The 20,374-nt window shown below is 40.1% G+C and overlaps 2 protein-coding genes across 2 annotated transcripts; both read right to left on the bottom strand.

The window, feature by feature from the left end:
- Nucleotides 1–2,012: 2,012 nt before the first annotated feature.
- LOC140520083 (uncharacterized) lies at nucleotides 2,013–4,189 on the bottom strand (the record flags this gene model as incomplete). The annotated part of the gene is made up of 1 exon (XM_072633736.1): nucleotides 2,013–4,189. A coding segment is annotated over one exon (1,323 nt), but the record flags the coding sequence as incomplete, so codon positions are not given.
- Nucleotides 4,085–19,013, bottom strand: LOC140521599 (zinc finger protein 682-like). The gene is made up of 4 exons (XM_072636812.1): nucleotides 18,918–19,013; nucleotides 12,676–12,802; nucleotides 12,040–12,132; nucleotides 4,085–5,309 (listed from the first exon to the last, which is right to left on the bottom strand). The coding sequence occupies exons 1-4, from the start codon at nucleotides 18,948–18,950 to the stop codon at nucleotides 4,726–4,728; spliced, it is 837 nt and encodes a 278-aa protein (XP_072492913.1). The 5' UTR covers nucleotides 18,951–19,013; the 3' UTR covers nucleotides 4,085–4,725.
- Between the last annotated feature and the right edge of the window lie 1,361 nt (nucleotides 19,014–20,374).

Here is a 20,374-nt window from a genome sequence, read left to right as displayed (position 1 = left end):
TATACTGCAATCTAGTCCCTACTACATGTATTGAAAAGTTACCCCTTGGTTTCTGGTCTTAGGTTTTTATTTTAAATCCTTAACAATTAAATTTATCTGGGGCTGGTGATCTGGACAAGATGAGGCAAGTGATAAAGGATAGAAGGGTCCATGAATGAAGGTCTTGATCGCAAAACATCTAGTACAGCAAGGGACTGTCTACAAGAAAGTTGAATGAAGGTCAATCAATCAACGTTTATTTACTACCTGTTATGTACCAAGTACTGTATTAAGCACTGAATATACAAAAAGAGGCAAAAGACAGTCCCTGCCCTCAAGATGTACACAATTTAATGGGGGAAACAATATGTACAAACAAGCTATATACAAGATAGGAAATAAAAGATGGAAGACCTTAGACTTGAGAGGTTGGAAAAGGCTTTCTGTAAAAGATGAGAGTTTAGTTGGGACTTGAAGGAAGTCATGAGGTGGAAATGAGGAGGGAAAACATTCTAGGTATGGGATAAAGCAAGAAAAATGCCCAGAGCAGGGAGATGGAATGAATACCTTGATCATGGAATACAAGGAAGCCAGTGTAACTGGATTAATGAGTAGGGGCTGGGAGGTGGGAGAGTATAGAATATATAATATAGAGTAAGAAGACTGCAAAGGTATGGAGGGATGAAGAAGGGTTATGAAGGGCTTTGAATGCTAAACAAAGGATTTTGTATTTGATCCAGGAGGCAACAGGAAGCCACTGGAGTTTATTGAGTAGGAGAGTGATGTGGTTGAAACCGTTCTTTAAGGACATTACTTTGGTGGCTGAACGGAGGACAGAATGAAGTAGGGAGAAACTTGTGGCAAACAGACTTATCATTGGACCATTGCAATAATCCAGGTGTGAGGTGATGAGGACCTGCACTAGAATGGTGAGTTTCAGAGGAAAGGGGCATGTATGAAAAGTGAAATTGCCAGGCTGTGTCAACAGAGTGTGTATAGGGTGGGGGGGAGGGGAAGGGCAAAAGATGGTGGGGAGTTGAGGATGGCACCTAGGTTGTGAGGATGAGGGACTGGAAGGATGATGGTATCCTCAAAAGTAACATGGAAAAGTTTGGAAGGGGGAAGTGATTAGGAGGAAACTTGATTCAAGATATCTACCTGGACATCCAATTCAAGATGTCTGAAAGGCAACTACAGAGGCAAAACTGGAGGTCAGCAGAGAGGTTAGGGCTGGATGGGTAGATTTGAGAATCAGCAGCATGGAGATGATAAATGAAACCACAGGAGATAATGAGATCATCAAGTGAAGCCATATGAAGGGAGAAGAGTACCCAGGATAGAGCCCTGTGAGATACCCAAAGTGGATATGACCTGGATGAGGCTTCAGCAAAGGAGACTGAGAAGTGATCACACAGGTAGGAGAACTAGGAGAGAGTGGTGCCCCCCAAATCTAGAGAACAGAGTATTCAAAGAAGAGAGGTCAACAGAGGGCAAGAAGAATGAGGACTAAGAAATGGCCATTGGGTTGGGTAAATAGGAGATTGCTGGTAATTGGAGAGAATGGTTTTAGTGGAATTGTGAAATCAGAAGCTGTATCTTAGGGGGTGTTAAGAAGAGAGTAATAGGGAAGGAAGTGGAGGCATCTATTGTAAATAGTCTTCTCAAGGATCTTTGCCACAAAGAGCAGAAGATATATGAGATGATAGCAGGGATGGAAGAATGTGAGGGATTTCTGAGCATGGGAGGGACATGGGCATTCTTTTAAGTAGTATGAAATGAACCAATAGAGAGGGAGAGATTGAAAATAAGTGATAGAGTGGGGATTACAGTGGGGATTACAATCTGTTGAGGAAGATGGGATGGAATGGGATCTAGAAGCATTAGTCTTGGTAAGGAGTAAGGAGTAAGACCTCCTCTTCATGTAAGGGGTGAAAGAGGAAGTAGTGCAGAAGGCATCCGAGGATGTAAAATGAGGATGAGGGAAGAAGATGGAGCCCTTGGCAAATGACCCCAATTTTATTTGTAAAATACTAAGCAAAGTTCTCAGCTGAGAGTGTTGGGGTAGGTGGGGCAGGGGGGGAGAGGGAAACCATGAGAGGTTAGAGGAAAGATGAGGCTTAGAAGAGCTGCTATAGAGAGTGGTATGGTGAGTTAATAAGGGAGGTATAGTAGGATTTCTTAGCAGCAGCTGAGGTTGTGTTACATAAATTGAGGGTGGACCCAGTCAGAATGATTACGTGATATTCTCTATCTTTGTTCACAACACATGAGTAGGAGTAACACATAATACTGATGCTGGCAAAAAAAAAAGTAACACCTTGACTCCAAAGTATTTAACAAGAAATTTTATGAAGTTTTCCCTCCATTTTAGACATCTGTGTGAGCTCCAGCATTATCATGATCAAGTTTCACTAATGATAATAGCTAGCATTTATATAGAACTTACTATGTGCCAGGCATTGTGCTAAGCAAAAACAAATAATACCTCATTTGATCCTCCATTATCTAATATTCTGTAAGGTGTTTCCTCTAACTGAAGGTTTTTCCAGATGTTATACATTCAAAAAAAAAGTTCTTTCTAGTATGAATTTTCTTAAAAGGGTCAAAGGCTTTCCCACATTCATTATAAAGGTATTCTTTTTAGTTTACCTCTTCTTATGAGTCAAGGTTTCTACTCCTTTGAAAGTTTGACAGCATTAATTATACTGAGAATACTTTTTCCCATATGAAAACTCGGATTTACAGTAACTTTTACTTGTTTCAGAAGACCTTTTCTACACATTTTATATATTTAAAGGATTTCTTTTCATTAACAAACACCTTATGTTCTTTAATGTGCCCATGCAATTTGAAATCTTTCCCACTTACTACACAGGAAAGATTACCGTCAAGCATGAGTTTTCTTATGTTTGTTAAGAGTTCCCTTCTGGCTGAAAGATTTCCCACAGTGACTACACTGAAAAGGTTTCTCTCTGGTATGGATTCTCTGATGTTGTATAAGATAAGAGTTGTGTGTGAAGCCTTTCCCGCATTCATTACATTCAAAGTGTTTTTCTCCAGTATGAGTTTTCTTATGTGTATTAAGGGTCCCTTTCTGCTTGAAAGATTTCCCACATTCATTACATTCATAGGATTTCTCTCCATTATGAATTCTCTGATGTTGCATAAGGTATGTGCTATGCCTGAAGCTTTCCCCACATTCATTACATTTAAAGTGTTTTTCTGTAGGGTGAATTTTGTAATGTTTCTTAAGGGATGAGCTGTTTGAGAAGGTTTCACCACATTCTTTACATTCAAAGGATTTCTTTTCCATATGCATTTTAGTAACAGCCATAAAATTCAGTTGATGGTTATAGACTTTTCCATCTTCTTTATGGTTCAAAAGGTTTCTTTGAAGCATGAGTTTTTTGTGTGTATTCAGATGTCCCTTCTGGCTGCAGGCTTTCCCAAATTGATTACATTCATATGGTTTCTCTCCAGTATGAGTTCTCTGATGTTGTATAAGATATGAGCTATGGGTAAAGCCTTTTCCACATTCGTTACATTCAAAGTGTTTCTTTCCAGTATGAATTGTCTTATGTTTCTTAAGATGTACACGCCATTTGAAAGCTGTCCCACATTCATTACACTGAAAAGGTTTCTCTCCAGTGTGAATTCTGTTATGTGCATGAAGGCTGCCCTTTTGACTGAAGGCTTTCCCACATTCATCACATTTATAAGGTTTCTCTCCAGTATGAAATCTAGTGTGGGAATTAAGACTTTCTTTATGACTAAAGACTTTCCCACATTCACTGCATTTATGGGGTTTCTGTCCTGTATGAATTCTGTAGTGCTGCATAAGAGATGAACTCTGCCTGAATCCTTTCTTATATATATGACATTCAAAGCGTTTCTTTCCTGTGTGAATTGTTTGGTGTTGAGTTAGGTATTGATTACTTCTGAAGGCTTTTCCACATTCTTCACATCCAAATGGTTTTTCTCCAGTATGAATTATCATATGTATTTTAAGCTTTCCCTTTTGGCTGAAGGCCTTCCCACATTCACTACACTTAAAAGGTTTCTTTCCATTATGAATTGTTTGATGTTGAATTAGGTATTGATTACTGCTAAAAGCTTTTCCACATTCCTTACATTTATAAGGTTTATTTGCTGCTGGGGTTGGAAGCTCAATTCCATGTGGACAGTCTCGGGCGGGTAAAGGTGGGAACTTCTAAATCTTAGAGTTCTCACGAGGCCCCCCAGGAAACGACTGGGAATCGAGGTGAACCGAGCTATCTCGTGTATTTCCGCCTCTTCCCGTGAGAAACGTGATGGGAGAGAGCTCTCCCCGCCCTCGAGATTGTCCCGGATCTGGGCACACCCATTGTTACCTAACAGGCACGGTATTCAGATGCAAACTATGCGGCTGGAGAGCTTAATTGGAGTCAGGAAAGCCTGAAAGCTCTCTTGGGTGGAGGGGCCACGTGTGAGGACAGAAGGCTCCGCTTTTCCTCTCTCCGCTCTCCCCTCCCCCTCTCTCCCCACTTACACTTCTACTTCCAATCTCTTATTGTAAGATCTTTGCCTCCTTGGGAGATTCTTCGCTCCCTCCTAAGGAAGAATTCCCCTGCACTTGTAACCAGAACCCTGAATAAAGCTCAACCCTTGTTCGACTCTGGAACGTCCTTTCTCTCATACGAGCATCCGGCTTGGCCAGCCGAAGACCTCGAGAGGTGAGGTAAGAAGACTCGGGTAGCCCACAGGCCTCTAGGCCTGGCAATTTGCCTTATGAATCATTTGATGTTGAGTTACGTATTTATTACTGTTGGAGGCTTTTCTGCATTCATTAGATTTAGATAATTTCTTGCCACTGTGAATTATCTTACTTGTTTTAAGATGTCCCTTTTTGCTAAAAATTTTCCTACACTGAATCCATTTGTAGAGTTTCTCTAAAATATTATTTCTTTTATGCAGATTAAAGGATAAATTGATCCTGAAGATTTTGCCACATTCACTACATTTACAAAGTTTCTCTTGAATGTGTATTTTATGGTCATGATTCACGTTTGAGTAGTAACTAAAACGCTTCTTGCATTTATTATTCTTAAAGAGTTTCTTCCATAAGGAGATTCTCCTGTGGTTAATTGGGTATGAACATTGCCGGAGGCTCTTTCCAAGTGTACCAGTCTTGTGGAGGCCTTCTCCTTTAAGACCTCCTTGCTGCCTCTCTAACCTGACATCACCATCCCAAGAACCATCCTTGCTTTGCTCTTTCAGTGATTCTCCTACAGAAATGACCTGCGTTATAGTTGATTGTTTGGTTTTGTGCCTTTTCTTCTGAATGGGGGAATCTGAAAGAAAAAAAGCCAATAGCCACTGCTCTTTCTAGGAGAAAGAAAACTTCCCTCACTGATAATAGCTAACAATTATAAAGTGTCTATATGCCAGTCACTATGCTAAGTACTTTACAATTATTACTAAGTTGATCTTCACAGTTATTTTGAAAAGGAGGTGCTTCTATTAGCCCAATTTTACAGATGAGGAAACTGAGGCAAACAGAGGTGTGAACTCAGGTCTTCTTGATTCCAGGCCCCACATTTTATTCACTGTGACACCTACCTGCCTTATGATAAGATTTCTGAACTGGGAGATCAGAGATTTAGTTACTGAGTAACTTAGTAACTGGATATTTAGTTTTGGCAAGCCATTTTGTCTCTTACGTATCTGTAGGCAAGATGTACAGTTGTGGATTGGCTGATAGTATAGCCCAGCATACTTTGAGCCAGTTAAATTATCTATCAAAAAATAATATGAAGTTGTGTAAACTTTTACTAATTTTTCTAGTTTTATGCCTTTGAATTCTGTACTTGACTTTGCTCTTCTCCACCCTATTAATGAAACTTGATGAAATCACATAAGTAAATGAGCACATTTTCTGATGACACAAAGATATACGGGATATATAGCTATAGATGATATAGATAGAGATATAGATATACTATATTAGATGTCTAAATTAAATTTCTACAAAACATCTCAACATGCTGGAAGAGTAGTTCAATGTGAAACTCAAGAAGCATAAATGTAAAGATTTGAGCTTAAGTTCAGGAGACTGAATATCAGACTGAAGACACCTAGGGTGGTGGTAGGTCATGTTTAAACGGTCGAGAAATTTTAGTTGATCTCAAACTTAATATAAACCAACAGTATGTTCTGAAAACTAAAAAGTAAAATACAATTTAGGGTAAAATAAGAGATATACAGGGTCTGCTAATACTACTATTGTACTCTGACCTACTGAGACAACTGTGAGTTTTGTGTTTAGTTCGGAAAAGCACATTTTAAAGAAGATATTGACAAACTGTTATATCTAAAAAACTAGGCAATGGCAGGATGGCCCTATTTAGGAGTAGATGAATCTACTAGCCTTACAAAAAGCCACATCATATATAAAGCCTCATTCTGGAAGTCCTAAGGGAGGCCTTGCCAACGCGCAACTTTCCAGAACAGTTGACTGTGAAAGTTGGTTGCAAGAATGCCAACAGGAAAGAAAAAGGAGTCAAGACTTAAGATGTCCCTCCTACAAGTATAGAACGCACTAAGAATTCTATAGGGAGCTCATACACAGTGGGTGGTTTTTTCTGGGATAGCCAGGTAGCTACAACCCATGGTCAAAGTAAAGTTGGGCTTCTCTCCTAGAAAAGGTTCAAGGGTTTAAGGATTGTCTATACATTCTATAGGTTAATGGAGAATAAGGGTTCCCTTGAAAAAAATGGAAAGAGAGTTTCAAGGTAAAAACATAAAAATGACTGAAGAGGTAATACAGAATCTTTACCTGTGTCGTGAGGTTTGAAGGTAGAAGATATTCAGGTCAAAAGGATGAAGAAGGAGAACAGTAATAGATAGGCTCTTTTACTATCACAGGGCGTTGTAGCCTCTGAGGATGGCACAACTTCTTATGCTATAAAGAGTGCTGGTAGAGACTGGCATTCATTCAGTAAACAACAAGGGGCTAGAAGAGAAGTACTGGTTACTGGACTCCCTATTGAGGTGGTAATGAGATGGCTATCTGCCAATGACATTAACAATAGGGAGGTTTACTATATGAGATTGTTTGCCATCTTGGGGAGGGAGGAGGAGAGGGAAGGAGAGAGAAAAAATGTGGAACTCATAATCTTATAAAAGTGAATGTTGAAAACTACCTTTACAAGTAATTGGAAAAAATAAAATAATATTAATGAGGGGGAGAGAAAAAAACCATAGGGAGGTTTATTGCATCACCAGGGCAAGCATCTGAGAAATCACAGATGACCTTAACACATGTCAAAATACATGATTACTATTTACTACTGGTGATTCATGTGAAGAAAGATGGTACTTCCTAATAGGAACCAAGAAAATATTAATAGGGATTATGAAGTTCTGGGGAAAAAAAGCACTAAGAAGAACTAAGGGGCCTTGGTAATGTTTTGATTGATGCTGCTAACAGAAAGCAAAGAAGAGAGATAAATTTGGAAAATGACAATGTGAAATTGGGTCCTGGCTGAAACCTGTTAAATGAAAGTAAGTACCTGGTGAAGAAGAAAGGATTTAGGAAAGGGTTTTGAATTTTTTGACCACAGGATCTTGGCCTGGGATGAAGTACCTAACAAGGCCCAGGAGAACATATTTTTCTCACACCAAAAAATAAATGAGAACAAAATCAGTCTTCACAGCAACTACTGTAACCCTTCCCACAAGGAATCCCACCCCTGTAACTCCCTCTGTTGAGACTTTTGTTGCCTCTTCTCCCCCACTTCTGATCTCACACCACCCAGTGTCTCCTCCTTCTCCCCTGTCTGACACAGGGGTGGCCCTCCTTCTTGCCAAGACCAACCTTCTGTGGGTCCCTTTGATCCCCGCCCCTGCCATCTTCTCCACCAGAGGGCCTGCCTTCATCCCTTCTCCCTCTTTAATTTTCTGTCTTTCCCTAATGACTGACTCCCTCTCTGTTGTCAAACAAACAATCCCACTTCTCCTTTATCCCCCCAAGCCCTTCTCTTGATTCAGCCTCCCCTATTAGCTCTTCTCTTGCTTCAGAGGCAGTTAGGTGGTACACTGGATAGAGCACGGGGCCTAGAGTAGGAAGACCTGAGTTCAAATGTGGACTCAGACACTAGATGGGGAAATCTCTTAACCACTATCTGCTTCTATTTCAACTGTAAAATGGGGATAATAATAACAGTGCCTACTTCCCAGGGTTGTTGTGGGGATCAAATGAGAAATTGGTAAAATACTTGGCATAATAGTTGGCACACAGAAGGTGCTTAATAAATGCCTGTTTCCTTCCTTTTATAGTTTAACTCTTTGAGAAAGTCATCTACACCTTCTGTCACCCTCTACTATTGTTGCTCAGTCATTTTCAGTCATGTCCCACTCTTCATAATCCCATTTGGAATTTTCTTGGCAGAGATGCTGGAGTAGTTTGCCATTTCCCTCTCCAACTCATTTTACAGATGAGGAAACTGAGGCAAACAGGGCTAAGTGACTTGCCCAGGATCACCCAGCTAGTAAGTGTCTGAGACCAGATTTGAACTCAGGAAGATGACCTTTCCTGACCTCAGGCCCAGCACTCTAACCACTGTGCCACCTAGCTGCCCAATGTATGACCTTGGGCAAGTCACTTAACCCCAATTGCTTCATCCTGGGTCATCTCCAGTCGTATATCTGGTCACTGGATTCAGATGACTCTGGAGGAGAAGTGAGGCTGGTGACCTGCACCGCCCTCTCTCACTCAAAACAAAGTCAAGTGCAAGTCATGTCATTATTTCTCTGATGACATGGTCTTCTTCAGCAATGAAGGATGCACACACACACACTGGAGTGGTTTGCGATTTCCTTCTCCATCTCATTTTACAGATGAGGAAACTGAGGCAAATAGGGCTAAGTGATTTGCTCAGGGTCCCACAGCTGGTGTCTGAGACCACATTTGAATTCAGGAAGAAGAGTCCTCCTGACCCCAGGCCCAGTGCTCTGCACTATGGTGCCACGTAGCTGCCCCAGGTGGGGACTCTCTTTTAAACTCTGTGCAATCAATAGTACCCTGAAGCTGCTCTGATCTCTGAAATGCCTCATCTAATGGCCCTTCCTCAGTCTTCCTTCTGTTGCCTTTTCTGCAGCCTTCGACCTGATCGATCATTATCTTCTCCTGGCTATCTTTTCTCTCCAGGTTTTCCTCCTGCCTGTTAGACTTCTCTTTGATGGATATTAGTATTGTTAGATTATTAGATGATGTTAGTCTCCCTTGATGGATCTTTATCCAGGTCACACTGTTAACCATGAGTGCCTCCCAAAGCTCTATCCTGGGCCTCTTCTCTTCTCCCTCTATAGCAGAATCCCCAGTGGGGGGAGGAGTCCATGGATAACTTTCAGGGGTCTGTGGAACATGATGGGGAAAAAAACCCACATTATTTTCACTAACCTCTAAATGAAACTTAGCATTTCCTTCAATTATGATTTAAAAGAAAAAGTTCACAGGTTTCACTAGATGACCAAAGGGATCTTTGACACAAAAACATTAAGAATGTCGCTCTCCACTCTCTGGTTTGGTGATTTCATCAGCTCCTATCGGTGCAATGATCAGATTTCTGCAGATGATTCCCAGATCTCTGCACAGGGCCTCAATCTCTCTCCTGACTTCTATCCTTGTACTATCAGCTGCCTATTGGACATTTCAAATGAGATGTCCCATAGACTCATTTTAAACTTGACACCTAGAACTATATTCATTATCTTTCCTCCTAGGACCTCTCCTCTCCCCAAATTCCCTATTTCTGTTGACGATATCAGTATCTACCCAGGTACTGCCCAAGTACCCAACCTTGGTGCCATCTTCAACTCCATTGTCAAGCCTTGTCATGATCTTTTTTGTCAATGTCCCCTTCTCTCTACTCAAAAATCAGCACCCTAGAACAGACCCTCATCTTTCATATCTAGACTATGCAACAGCTCCACTAAGATATCAAGGTGATCTTCCCAAAGTGCAGGTCTGACTATGTAGCTGTACCCCCTACTCAATACACCCCTGGGGCTCCCTATTACCTCTAAGATCAAATAAAAAATCCTCTCTTTGGTTTTTTAAAGGCTTTCATGACCTGGTCCTCGACTATCTTTCCAGTTTTCTTATGCTTTACTTCCCCTTCCTTCCACTCTACCATGCAGAGACACTGTTCCTTGAATATTACACTTCATTTCCTGATATTGTGCCTTTTCTTTGGCTGTCCTCCATGTTGAGAGGGCTTTCCTCACTTCTGCCTCCTGACTTTCCTCATTTTCTTCAAAACTTAGCTAACATCCCATTTTTTACAGCAGGCCTTTCCTGGCCTCCCCTCCCAACAGGCCCCACTGTTCATACCTTCTTTCTGAGGCTAACTTCCATTTATATTGTATAAATATGTAATTATATGTAAAATGTTCACATATGTGTTTGTGTATACACATATATATAGGTATGTTTATGTATCACATGTACATCTAATCTCCGCTGTTAGAATATGAGCTCTTTGAAGGCAGGGACTATGCTTTTGTTTTTTAGTATATGGTCAGTGCTTAGCACGGTGTATGTAGAAAGTTCTTAATAAATGACTGATGAACGGACCTTCACACCTATGGCTGATATAGGGCAAACACAAAAGATAAAACAGGTATTTTCAATGATAAGAATTTTAAAAGCATTTTCTCTAGAAAATAAATATCATTAGGGTAAGAATGGAAGCAGTTAGGAGGCCAATTTAGACCTGATATCAAGAAAGTATCCTCAACAATCCTGGCTGACCTTGAATGGGAGGAGCTATCTCAAGAGGGGGCTGGTTTCTCCTCCTTAGAAGTCTTGGAGTGGAAGGGAGATCACAACTATCTAAGGGTGTTAAAGTGAGGATTCTTTTCATATCTGGGCAGACTAGATGAGCACTAAGGAGGGGTCCTTCCAACTCTTATATTATGTGATCTTTGTGTTCTCTGAAAGTAGAAGAAAGGGACATCTGGATGAAGGAGAGATTTAAGATATAGAAGGAAAATAATCTTGGTAAACCATAGGGAAGGATGGAATCCAGAGCAGAGGTGGAAATATGAGCATCGAAAAGGAGAAATGCCTCTTTCCTACACAAAATACATAGTTGATATGCCATGTTCTACAAGAAAAAATTTTTATTCAAAATTTTCCTAGTAAAAGTCAATGTTCTTAACAGATAAACCAAAGTTAAAGTGTTAGTTGGGAGTCTAGACAAGAATTTGACTTTCATCCCACAAAATTGTAGTTGCCTTCTTGAGAAAAGTTCCACTGGAAGGTCAGTAAGAGCTGAAGACCAATGTGCTCCATAGAAATATTATGGTAAAGCTTACAGCCTATAGAAGGGAATACTCATACAAAATTTATTTAATATTATGAAAAATTATAGCTTTAAACACTCTAAAATGAGTTGTGGTACCAGTGTAGTATGTAAGGTCTATTAGAATTTTGGATATGCTTCCTCTCCCAATTTGTCATAAAATTATGCAAAAGGCATTTCAAATTGTAATGAGAATCAACACAATTTTTATTCTAGACACAAATTCTGGCATCATAAAAACCTAGTTTCTTTAAAATTTTTTTTTCTAATGATTAGAATGCTGAACATGGAGTTAGGAAGTACTGAGTTCAAATCCAGCCTCAGTCATTTATTAGCTGTGTCAAGTGCTGGGCAAGTCACTTAATCTCTATTTGCTTCAGATTTCTCAACTCTAAGATGAGGCTAACAGCATCTACCTCTAAGCGTTGTTGTGAGGAATAAATGAGGTATAGCAGAAACAGTGTGAATGCTTATTTTCTACTGTGCCCTTATTTCATAGAGACTGGAAGGAAACACGAGGGGAGAGATGTCAGAAAAATGATATTGAAAGTGAAGTGAAGTGACGTGAAATATGAGTTTACTGGGAGGGAGCTCAAGCCAGCCAGCAACCTCTCCTCCATGAAGGACTCTTAAGGAAACGTCTCTGTCCAATATTTCAAAGATAACTATCTGAGCTTCTTCTTACCAGAATTCCCAGTTGGCTACATTTACTCACCCAGATAAGGACTTCTTGGGACTTGTGTGCTGAGCCATGGTGCTCCTCTTTGCTCCAACTGGGAGATCACATCTGGTTTGGAAACTGGAAGCCCTAATCATAGAGAAATAATGGCACCATACTAGAAACAGAGACATCTCAGAATTCTGCCTCACTGACTTTCTATTTAGGAAATGGAAGGAATCCTAGGAAGACCTCAAGGGGGTCCTCACAAACATGAGGATGACTGTCTGCACTTTGATTCTATCATGTATGGGAGTAGGTCTGAGAGTTTGACTTTGCCTTAACATACTTCCTGCTAAGAAGAAGAAAAGTTTTCATGTGTTTGAAGACTTGTCCTGGATTGCAAGTGGAGAATCTTTGCTCTGGATGAACAGATGGGAAGTGTTCAAATTAGGAACAGCACAGACATTTTGGTCTTGATGCAGCTCTGTAAGCTTCCAGTTGTATAAAGAAAAGACACTTCATACAGAAAGAGGTTTCAGAAACACTCTATCTCCTAGAATTAAAGGACTAGAAATCTCTTCATCTTGCATCTATTCATGAGAATGTACCTACATGCCAAGCTGAAATTCACACATGAGAAACCCCAGAATATAGACCCCTGATGATTCATGAGAAAGAAGTCATCCTTACCCAGGGACACAAAGTTCTCATAGTTCTCCAATATCACATCCCTGAACAAGTGCTTCTGAGCAGGCTCCAAGAGTCTCCATTCTTCCTGGGTGAAGTCCACTGCCACATCTTGGAATGTCAGCAGTTTCTGAAAGATCAGAATATGTTCTTGCACCTAGGGACCATCCCAAACACTGAACTTGAGGGGGGTCATGAAACTGGCAAAATGTACAGGCAAGGGTTATCATAGGGAAGGAAAAAGGGAATAATCATTCTAAGTACTCTTACAAATATTATCTCATTTAATCCTCATAACAATCCTGGGAGGTAGGTGCTATTATAATTCTCATTTGACAGTCCTGAACTGAGACAAAGACTTGTCCAGGGTCACACAACTAGTAAGTGTTGAAGCTAGATTTGAATTCAGGTCTTCCTGACTCCAGGACCAGGGCTTTAGCTGCTACACCACCTTGATGCTTGATAGCAGTAAGGTCTGGAGTATTCCAAGTCAAATGTTTCTTTAAGATTTAATTACTGGGTACTAGACTTTATATTAGACTTTACATAATGTATAAATAATTGTGCCACTATAAATTTAGGGGCAATAGAAGAATACCCTCTTGTCACACTATAATTTGATGAAGTACTAGAAATGCCAGCTATAGCAATAAAATAAAACCAAACTAAGGTATTGAATGTCAGCAAAGCGGAGACCGAATTATCTGTATTGTCAGATGATGTTGTTGTTCAGACATTTTCACTTGTGTCCAACACTTTGTGACCCTATTTGGGGTTTTCCTGGCTAAGATACTAGAGTAGCTTGCCATTTCCTTCTACAGCTCATTTTACTGATAAGGAAACTAAGGAAGACAGAGTTAAATAACTTTTCCAGAATCACACAGCTACTAAATGTCTGGGACCACATTTGAACTCAGGTGTTTCTGACTCGAGGTCTGGCACTCTATCCACTGTGCCACTTAGCTGTTCCATTTTTCAGATGTGATGGTTTATTAAAAAAAATCAAAGTATCAGCAAAGAAACTAAATGAGATTATTAATAGCTTCAGCGAAGTAGCAAGATACAAAATAAATCCATAAAAATGAGCACTTCCATTCATATTCCACAGAAAATTTTCGTTCAAATTAATTTTAACAAGCATTAAAATAACTGAGAAGCAACCTGCCAAGACATATAAAAGACTTATATAACTCTAACTACAAAAGACTAAGATAAATCAAAGCTCCATTAGTGTGCCTGCCTTCCCACAGTTCCTTCAACTTAGCTTATTCTTGCCTTTTACACTCTTTGCAAATAAAGACTATAAAAGACAGAGATAGTCACTGTTGGTGGAACACAGGAAAGAAAAACATATTAACACTAATGGTGGAGCTGTGAATTGGTGCAACCCTTCGGGAAAGCAACTTAGAATTACATAAAAAAAAAAAAGTCATCAAATTATTCATGCCCCTTAGCCCCAGCGAGTCTACTACTGGGCAAGTGCCCAATGGAAATTGAAGCAAGAAAGAAAGGCTTCACACAATGTTCACAATAGCACATTTTTGGTAACAAAAAACTAGGATTTGTTTGGAAAGGGGTATGAATGAAATATAAAAGGTATTTTGTAAACGTATTAAAATGTTACTAAATATATTATTTTGTGTTATTGAATATTAAAATAATATTAAAGCATATTTAAAATAAGTTGAATGGTAGGTACATTTGATTACATAATCCTCTTTACAGAAATAAAGGAAAATTTAGATTATTGGAAAGCTATATAGGGACATACTGATATAAGACAAATTGATGACCTTATCTAAATCACCTATTTAGTAGAATACACACCAATCTTCCAAAGCATTATTTTTTAGAATAGTAAAAAAAGAGTAAAAGACTAAACATTTCAAGGGAAATAATTTTTTAATGGAATAAAGCGGGTTAACATTATAAATCTGAAATTATATGATAAAATTAGTTAGCAAAGCTATTTATTACTGGTTTTAAAACAGAAAAGTAGGTCAGATCTAGAGACAAATAAAAGTAGTAATCCAATGTTAGATAAACCTCCAAACTTAAGCAACTGAGAGGATACTTTAGAGCTTGATTTTCATACTAATTTGTCTTTTGGTTTTTTGTTCTGAAAATGAAATAGCTCCCAGAGAAAAATGTGATTTTCTTCACTCCCCTTAAACAGTGACTCAGTTGGGCAGCTCTCCTCCCGACTGCTCAAAGGAACTCACCCAATACTGATTCTGAATGCTGAACCTATTCTGATGAGTGGTCCGGAGGACTGGTAAAAGCAGAGGGCAAAAATACAAGTTTTTTGCTCTTCTATGCTCCTCTGGGCACTGGGGCAATCCATCTACTGCTCCCTAACTTGTTCATGATCCCAGATCTCCTCAGGCCTCCTATTCCCATCTTCTTCCTCCATCCTCTTTGCTGAGGATTTTGCCTCATTTCATCAAAAAAAATTGAGGCTAATTTTTCTCCCCTTCCTTTCCCTTCTCCTATTACATGCATCTTCCCTTCCCATCTTCTCCAGAAGGTTGCTCTCTCATCCCTAATCTTCAGTCTCTCCCTATCTACTGGTTTCTTTCCTGCTGCCTTCCACGGATGTCAAATCCCCACTTGATCTGAACACCTCCACTTGCTTTCATCCTATAGCTCTCCTTTATTTGCAGCTAAACTCCTTAAGAAAAGCATTTATATTCAGTGTCTCTCATTAAATTCTAAACCCTCTGTATTCTGGCTACTGACTTCAGAATTCAATCAAACTGCCCTCCCCAAAGTCAACTTCTTCTTAGTCATTTCATTCATGTCCAATTCTCTGTGACCTCATTTGGTGTTTTCTTGGCAAAGATAATAGAGTGGCTTGTTATTTCCTTCTCCAGAACATTGTACAGATGAGAAAACTGAGGCAAACAGGGTGAAATAATGTGCTCAGGGTCCCACAGCTAGTAAGTGTCTTACGGCAGGATTTGAATCTAGGAAGATGACTCTTCCTGACTCTAGGCTCAGCAAGCACTCCATCCACTGAACCACCTATCTTCCCTCTAAGAATGACCTCTTAATAGTCAAATCTAATGGCTTTTTCTCAGTCCTCATCCTTTTTGAGGTCTTTCAACCTTTGACTTTGTTACCCCCATCTCCTCCTGGATACCCACTTCACTCAAGGTCTTCATGACACCAATCTCTCCCCGTTCTCCTCATACTTATGTGACCTTTCCTCAGTGCTCTTTGCTGAATCCTCTTCCAGATCATCAATCATAGATGTCCCTCAGGATTCTGTCCTGGGTCCTTCTCTTCTCCCTCTAGACTCTCTCATTTGGTGATCTCCTTAGCTCCTATAATTTCTAGTCACAGCTCTGCGTAGATTTGTGGCTCTCTATGTCCAGTCTTAGTCTCTCTGCTGAGCTCCAGTCACACATTGCCAAACACCTTCTAGACATCTCAATTTGGATATATTGGAGTTGTCTCAGATTCACCAGGTCCAAAATAGAGCTCATTATCTTTCCCCCTAAGTCCTTCCTTCTTTTCAGTTTCCCTGTAATTGGCCTTTCCCAGGCCCCCCTCCCCAACTGCCAGTGTCTTCCCCACTCAGATGACCTTCTTTCAACACTATCTATGTCACGTGTATCTAATTATTTACATGTTGTCTTCTCCATTAGAACGAGAGTTCCTTTACCAGCAGGGACTGCGTTTTTTACTTTGCATTTTGCTAAACTTTATGCTAAAAAAGAGTTGGGGGCATCTTCTTCCCCCATGCCAGGAATGCTCTGCCTCCTCATCTCTGTCTACTGACTGCTTTGGTGTCTGCCAAGTTCCAGCTAAAATCCCATCTTCTGCAGGAAGGCCTTCCCAACCCTCTTAATTCCAGCGCCTTCTCTTTGTTAATGGTTTCCTGTTTGTCCTGTATAGAGCATATTTGTACATATTTGTGTTCGTTGTCTCCCCCATTAGCCTGTGAACTCCTTTAGGGGAGCGACCGTCTTTTGCCTCTTTACGTATCCCTAGTGCTTAGCACAGTGCCTGGCGCAGAGCAGGGCTTAGCAAATGTCTATTGACTGGCTGTTTATTGATTATTTGTATCTCCAGTGCTTACCATAATGTGTGACATAGAGTAAGTAAGCCCTCAGTCAGTGCTTGCTGACTAAACTAGTACCTGCATAATTCTCTGCTCCCTCTGATCAACTAACCAATCCTTATTTAAATAAGGAGGATATAAGTACAATCGACAAAAGAATCTTTACTCAGCAGGAGTTTACATTCTAATGGGAGAGATAAAGAATGTGTATATGTAACAATATTCATCACAAATACAATGCTCCTAAATATAAATATATCCAAAGTAGTTAAATACAAGGTCATTTGGGTTGGAGAACACTATGCACTTGGGGGGGGGATCCGGGTGGTCTTCGTGTAGAAGACTGTGTTTGAGCTGCATCTTAAAGGAAATGAGGGCCCCCATGAGGTGGCTGCAAAGGTGTGTATTCCAGGCCTGGGGGCGACCAGTGCAAAGGCAGAAAGAAAGGAGATTCTGTGAGGAAGAGAGAAGGCCAGTGGGGCTGGATCACAGAATAAATGAGGGGGAGTAATATCCAGCAAGGCTGAGAAGATATGTTGGGGTCAGTTTGTACAGAGATTTAAAAGCTAAAGAGAGGGATTTATATTTTATTCTAGCAGCAACAGGGAGCCATCGAAGGTGATTTAGGAGGAGAGTAACCTGGATCGCTGTCTGGTTGTAGCAGACAGGATTGTGTGGCTCGATGACTCCCTTGCATCATTCCAAACTTGGATCCAGAACAGTTGGACAGCTTCATGGCTACATAAATATATCAACAGCATTATTTGTAGTAACAAACAACTGGAAACTAAGTGAGGGTCCATCAATTAGGGAATGACTGAACAAATTAGGTATATGAAGTTAATGGAATATTAATGCACTCTAATTATCAAGAACTAGAAGGCATCTAGAGAATCATGAGACTGTATGAGCTGATGCTGAGTGGAAAATGACTACAATCCTGTAGATGAAAACAGCAGCAAGACACCATAACTCAGGTTAGATAGAATGTCCAATGCTCCTTACAGAAATCCAATAAAACATACCTTCTCCTTGGTAAAGAAGGGGTATACTAAGTCTTTGGAATATTAAGTGTGCCTTCAGACACTTTCCCTTTGTGGTTTGGTTTTACTTAACTTTTTCTTTGTTACAAAGGAAATTTCCGTGGTGCCAGGGGCATATGAGGAAGTAATTCTGGTTTAACAATAAAAGGCTTATATTGATAAAACTTTTAAAAATGGAATGCCATGGAGGGGGGAAAGGGATTCTTTAATACATTATTTTGCAGTTTTGATGTACTAAGGAATACAAAGACTGTACAATGATCAAGAAATCCCACAATCAACAAGCAACACTTACTAGATGTCAGGCTGTAGGCTGGGGGAAGGGGGAAATACAAATACAAAGAATGAAACAATTCCTGTACTAAAGGAATATGAATTTTAAGAGACACATTAGGGATGAGTGAGACATGACCTTATAGTGGAACAAGTCTTGGATCTGGAGTCAGAGGACTTTGCTTCGAATCCCTCCTCCACACTGTGCCAACACTGTGATCTTGGGAAGGGTCTTTTTGGGTCTCACTTTTCTCATCTGGCAAATGACAGCCCTGGACTACATTAATCAATCAACAGTCATTTAGAGGAAAAGACGGTGTGCTAGGCACTGTACCTATAAAGATAAAAATGAAATGATCCCTGCATTCAAAGAATTTATATTCTGCAGGCAGTAATGACATGTACACATATAAACAAAGTATAAAATTATTGGAGGGGGCACTAGCAAAGGGCAAGGATCATGAAGGCCCTCATGGGGGGGGCACTCCATGTAAGTACTGAAGGATCGAGGGATTCTAAGAGGTGGAGGCAATATGGCTTGGCCTGCAGGACCACCTGGGCAGGGAGGCCCAGGAGGGCCAGCAAGAAGTCCAGTGTGGCTGGGTCACAGAAGGCAAGGGATTAATATATGATAAAGGTAGGCTGGTTAATGTCAGATGACCTCTAAGGTTGCTTTAGATCTATGATCCAATGAACCTTATTTTATCCAAAAAAATGGGATAGTCTTTGGAAAGGACAATAACTGAAGTTTGAGTCTCTGAATGCAACCTAGTCAATAAAAAACAACAGAGGAAAAAGAAAGATGTGTCTACACTTGGAAAAGTGAGGTGGAATTGTGGAAAAAGGAAAACAGCCCAGCTCACCTGGGACCTCGTTGTCAAGACCCCAGAAACCATTCCCTCCTCTTCTTATTCTTCCTTGTTTCTCCTTTCTTGGGAAAGGGAAAAGTCTTGAGAAGCTAAAACTGAAGAAGGAGAAAGATGTTATAAAGTAAATAAATCCTGCTTTGTAGCTCCCCAAATTCATCAGAATAGAATTCCCCAGATAGCATTTGAAAGTGAGTCCCATGGTCCTTTCCAGGGTGAGGTCAAATAGAGCCTAGGAGCAGACCAACACTGTCCTAGGATCTGAAAAGATCACATATTCTAGTTCCTTAGGACCCTTGGCTCTATCCCTATCTCTATCCATAACAGGTTCCAAGGGACAGAGTGCTAGTGGAAGAACTAGGACACATGGACTGAATTTATGGCACTTCACCTATGTGCTATGTGAGAGGCTTTGGCACCTCAGTCATCTCTTCATTTAATGAAGAAAAAATATTTCCATTCTCTTCCAACACTTAGAGGAAATGCAAGGAATTCATTTTCTGGATTCTTTGGGAAAAATTTTTTGATGGGAAAGAAAAAAAGGCTAACAGTCAAGACCCAAGAAAAATAAAGAGTAAGAAAAAATCTCACAATCTTTGATGAGTTTAACTCATGAGGTCCAGAGAAACTACATGCCAGCCAGAGGAAAAGAATAGATGTACTGTCAATGATCTCTCAGAGATCAGGCCAAAAGAGGTCCCTGTTTTCAAAAAAAGCAGAGGCATGTCAGATTAATTTCCTTTCCTTTTCCAGTAGACTCATGAGATTGGGAAGTCACAAGTATAGCTGGGTAGACTAGAAACTACTTGAATGGATGGAGAAATTATTAATAGTCTCCAGTGGAATGCCCCAGTAATAAAACTTTGTTTGTGTGTTGTTCAACACCTTTATCATACAAAAAGGCATAAGCTATACAGAGGCAACCTGGCAAAATGGATAGAGAGCTGGACTGGAAGCCAAGAATATCTGGGTTCAAGTGCCACCTCTGACTTTACTTGACCTCTCAGGGCTCTAGGTAAATGTTGTCTAACTCAAGTAGAAAGGGATCTCTGTGCAGCATAATGACTTAAAAAACCACAAACTGATACTATCTATGTTGTATTTTTATTTTGTTAGACATTTCCCAATTATATTTTGATCTGGTTCAGGCCTTTTGACATTTGACACTTTTACTGTAGGCCACTCCTTTAAACCTAGGTGTGAAGAAAAGGCTGACCTGCATCAAGAGGGAGTGGCTTCTACCTAAGACATCCCAAATCCATACAGAAGACTTGCTTATCAAATTTAAAGATGATATAAAACTGAACAGGATAATTGACATCCAGGATAGATTCAGGATCCAAAAAGACTGTGAAAAGCTAAAACAGGGGACTCAATCTAAGAAAATGAAACCCAACAGTGACAGATGTAAAAGTCTTACTCTTGGGTTCAAAATTTCAATGTTTTAAGGTGGG

Source organism: Notamacropus eugenii, chromosome 1, assembly GCF_028372415.1.
Source record: "Notamacropus eugenii isolate mMacEug1 chromosome 1, mMacEug1.pri_v2, whole genome shotgun sequence".
NCBI lineage: Eukaryota > Metazoa > Chordata > Mammalia > Diprotodontia > Macropodidae > Notamacropus > Notamacropus eugenii.
The sequence above is the reverse complement of the archived record's forward strand: the minus strand, read 5'-3'. Positions and strand labels throughout refer to the sequence as shown.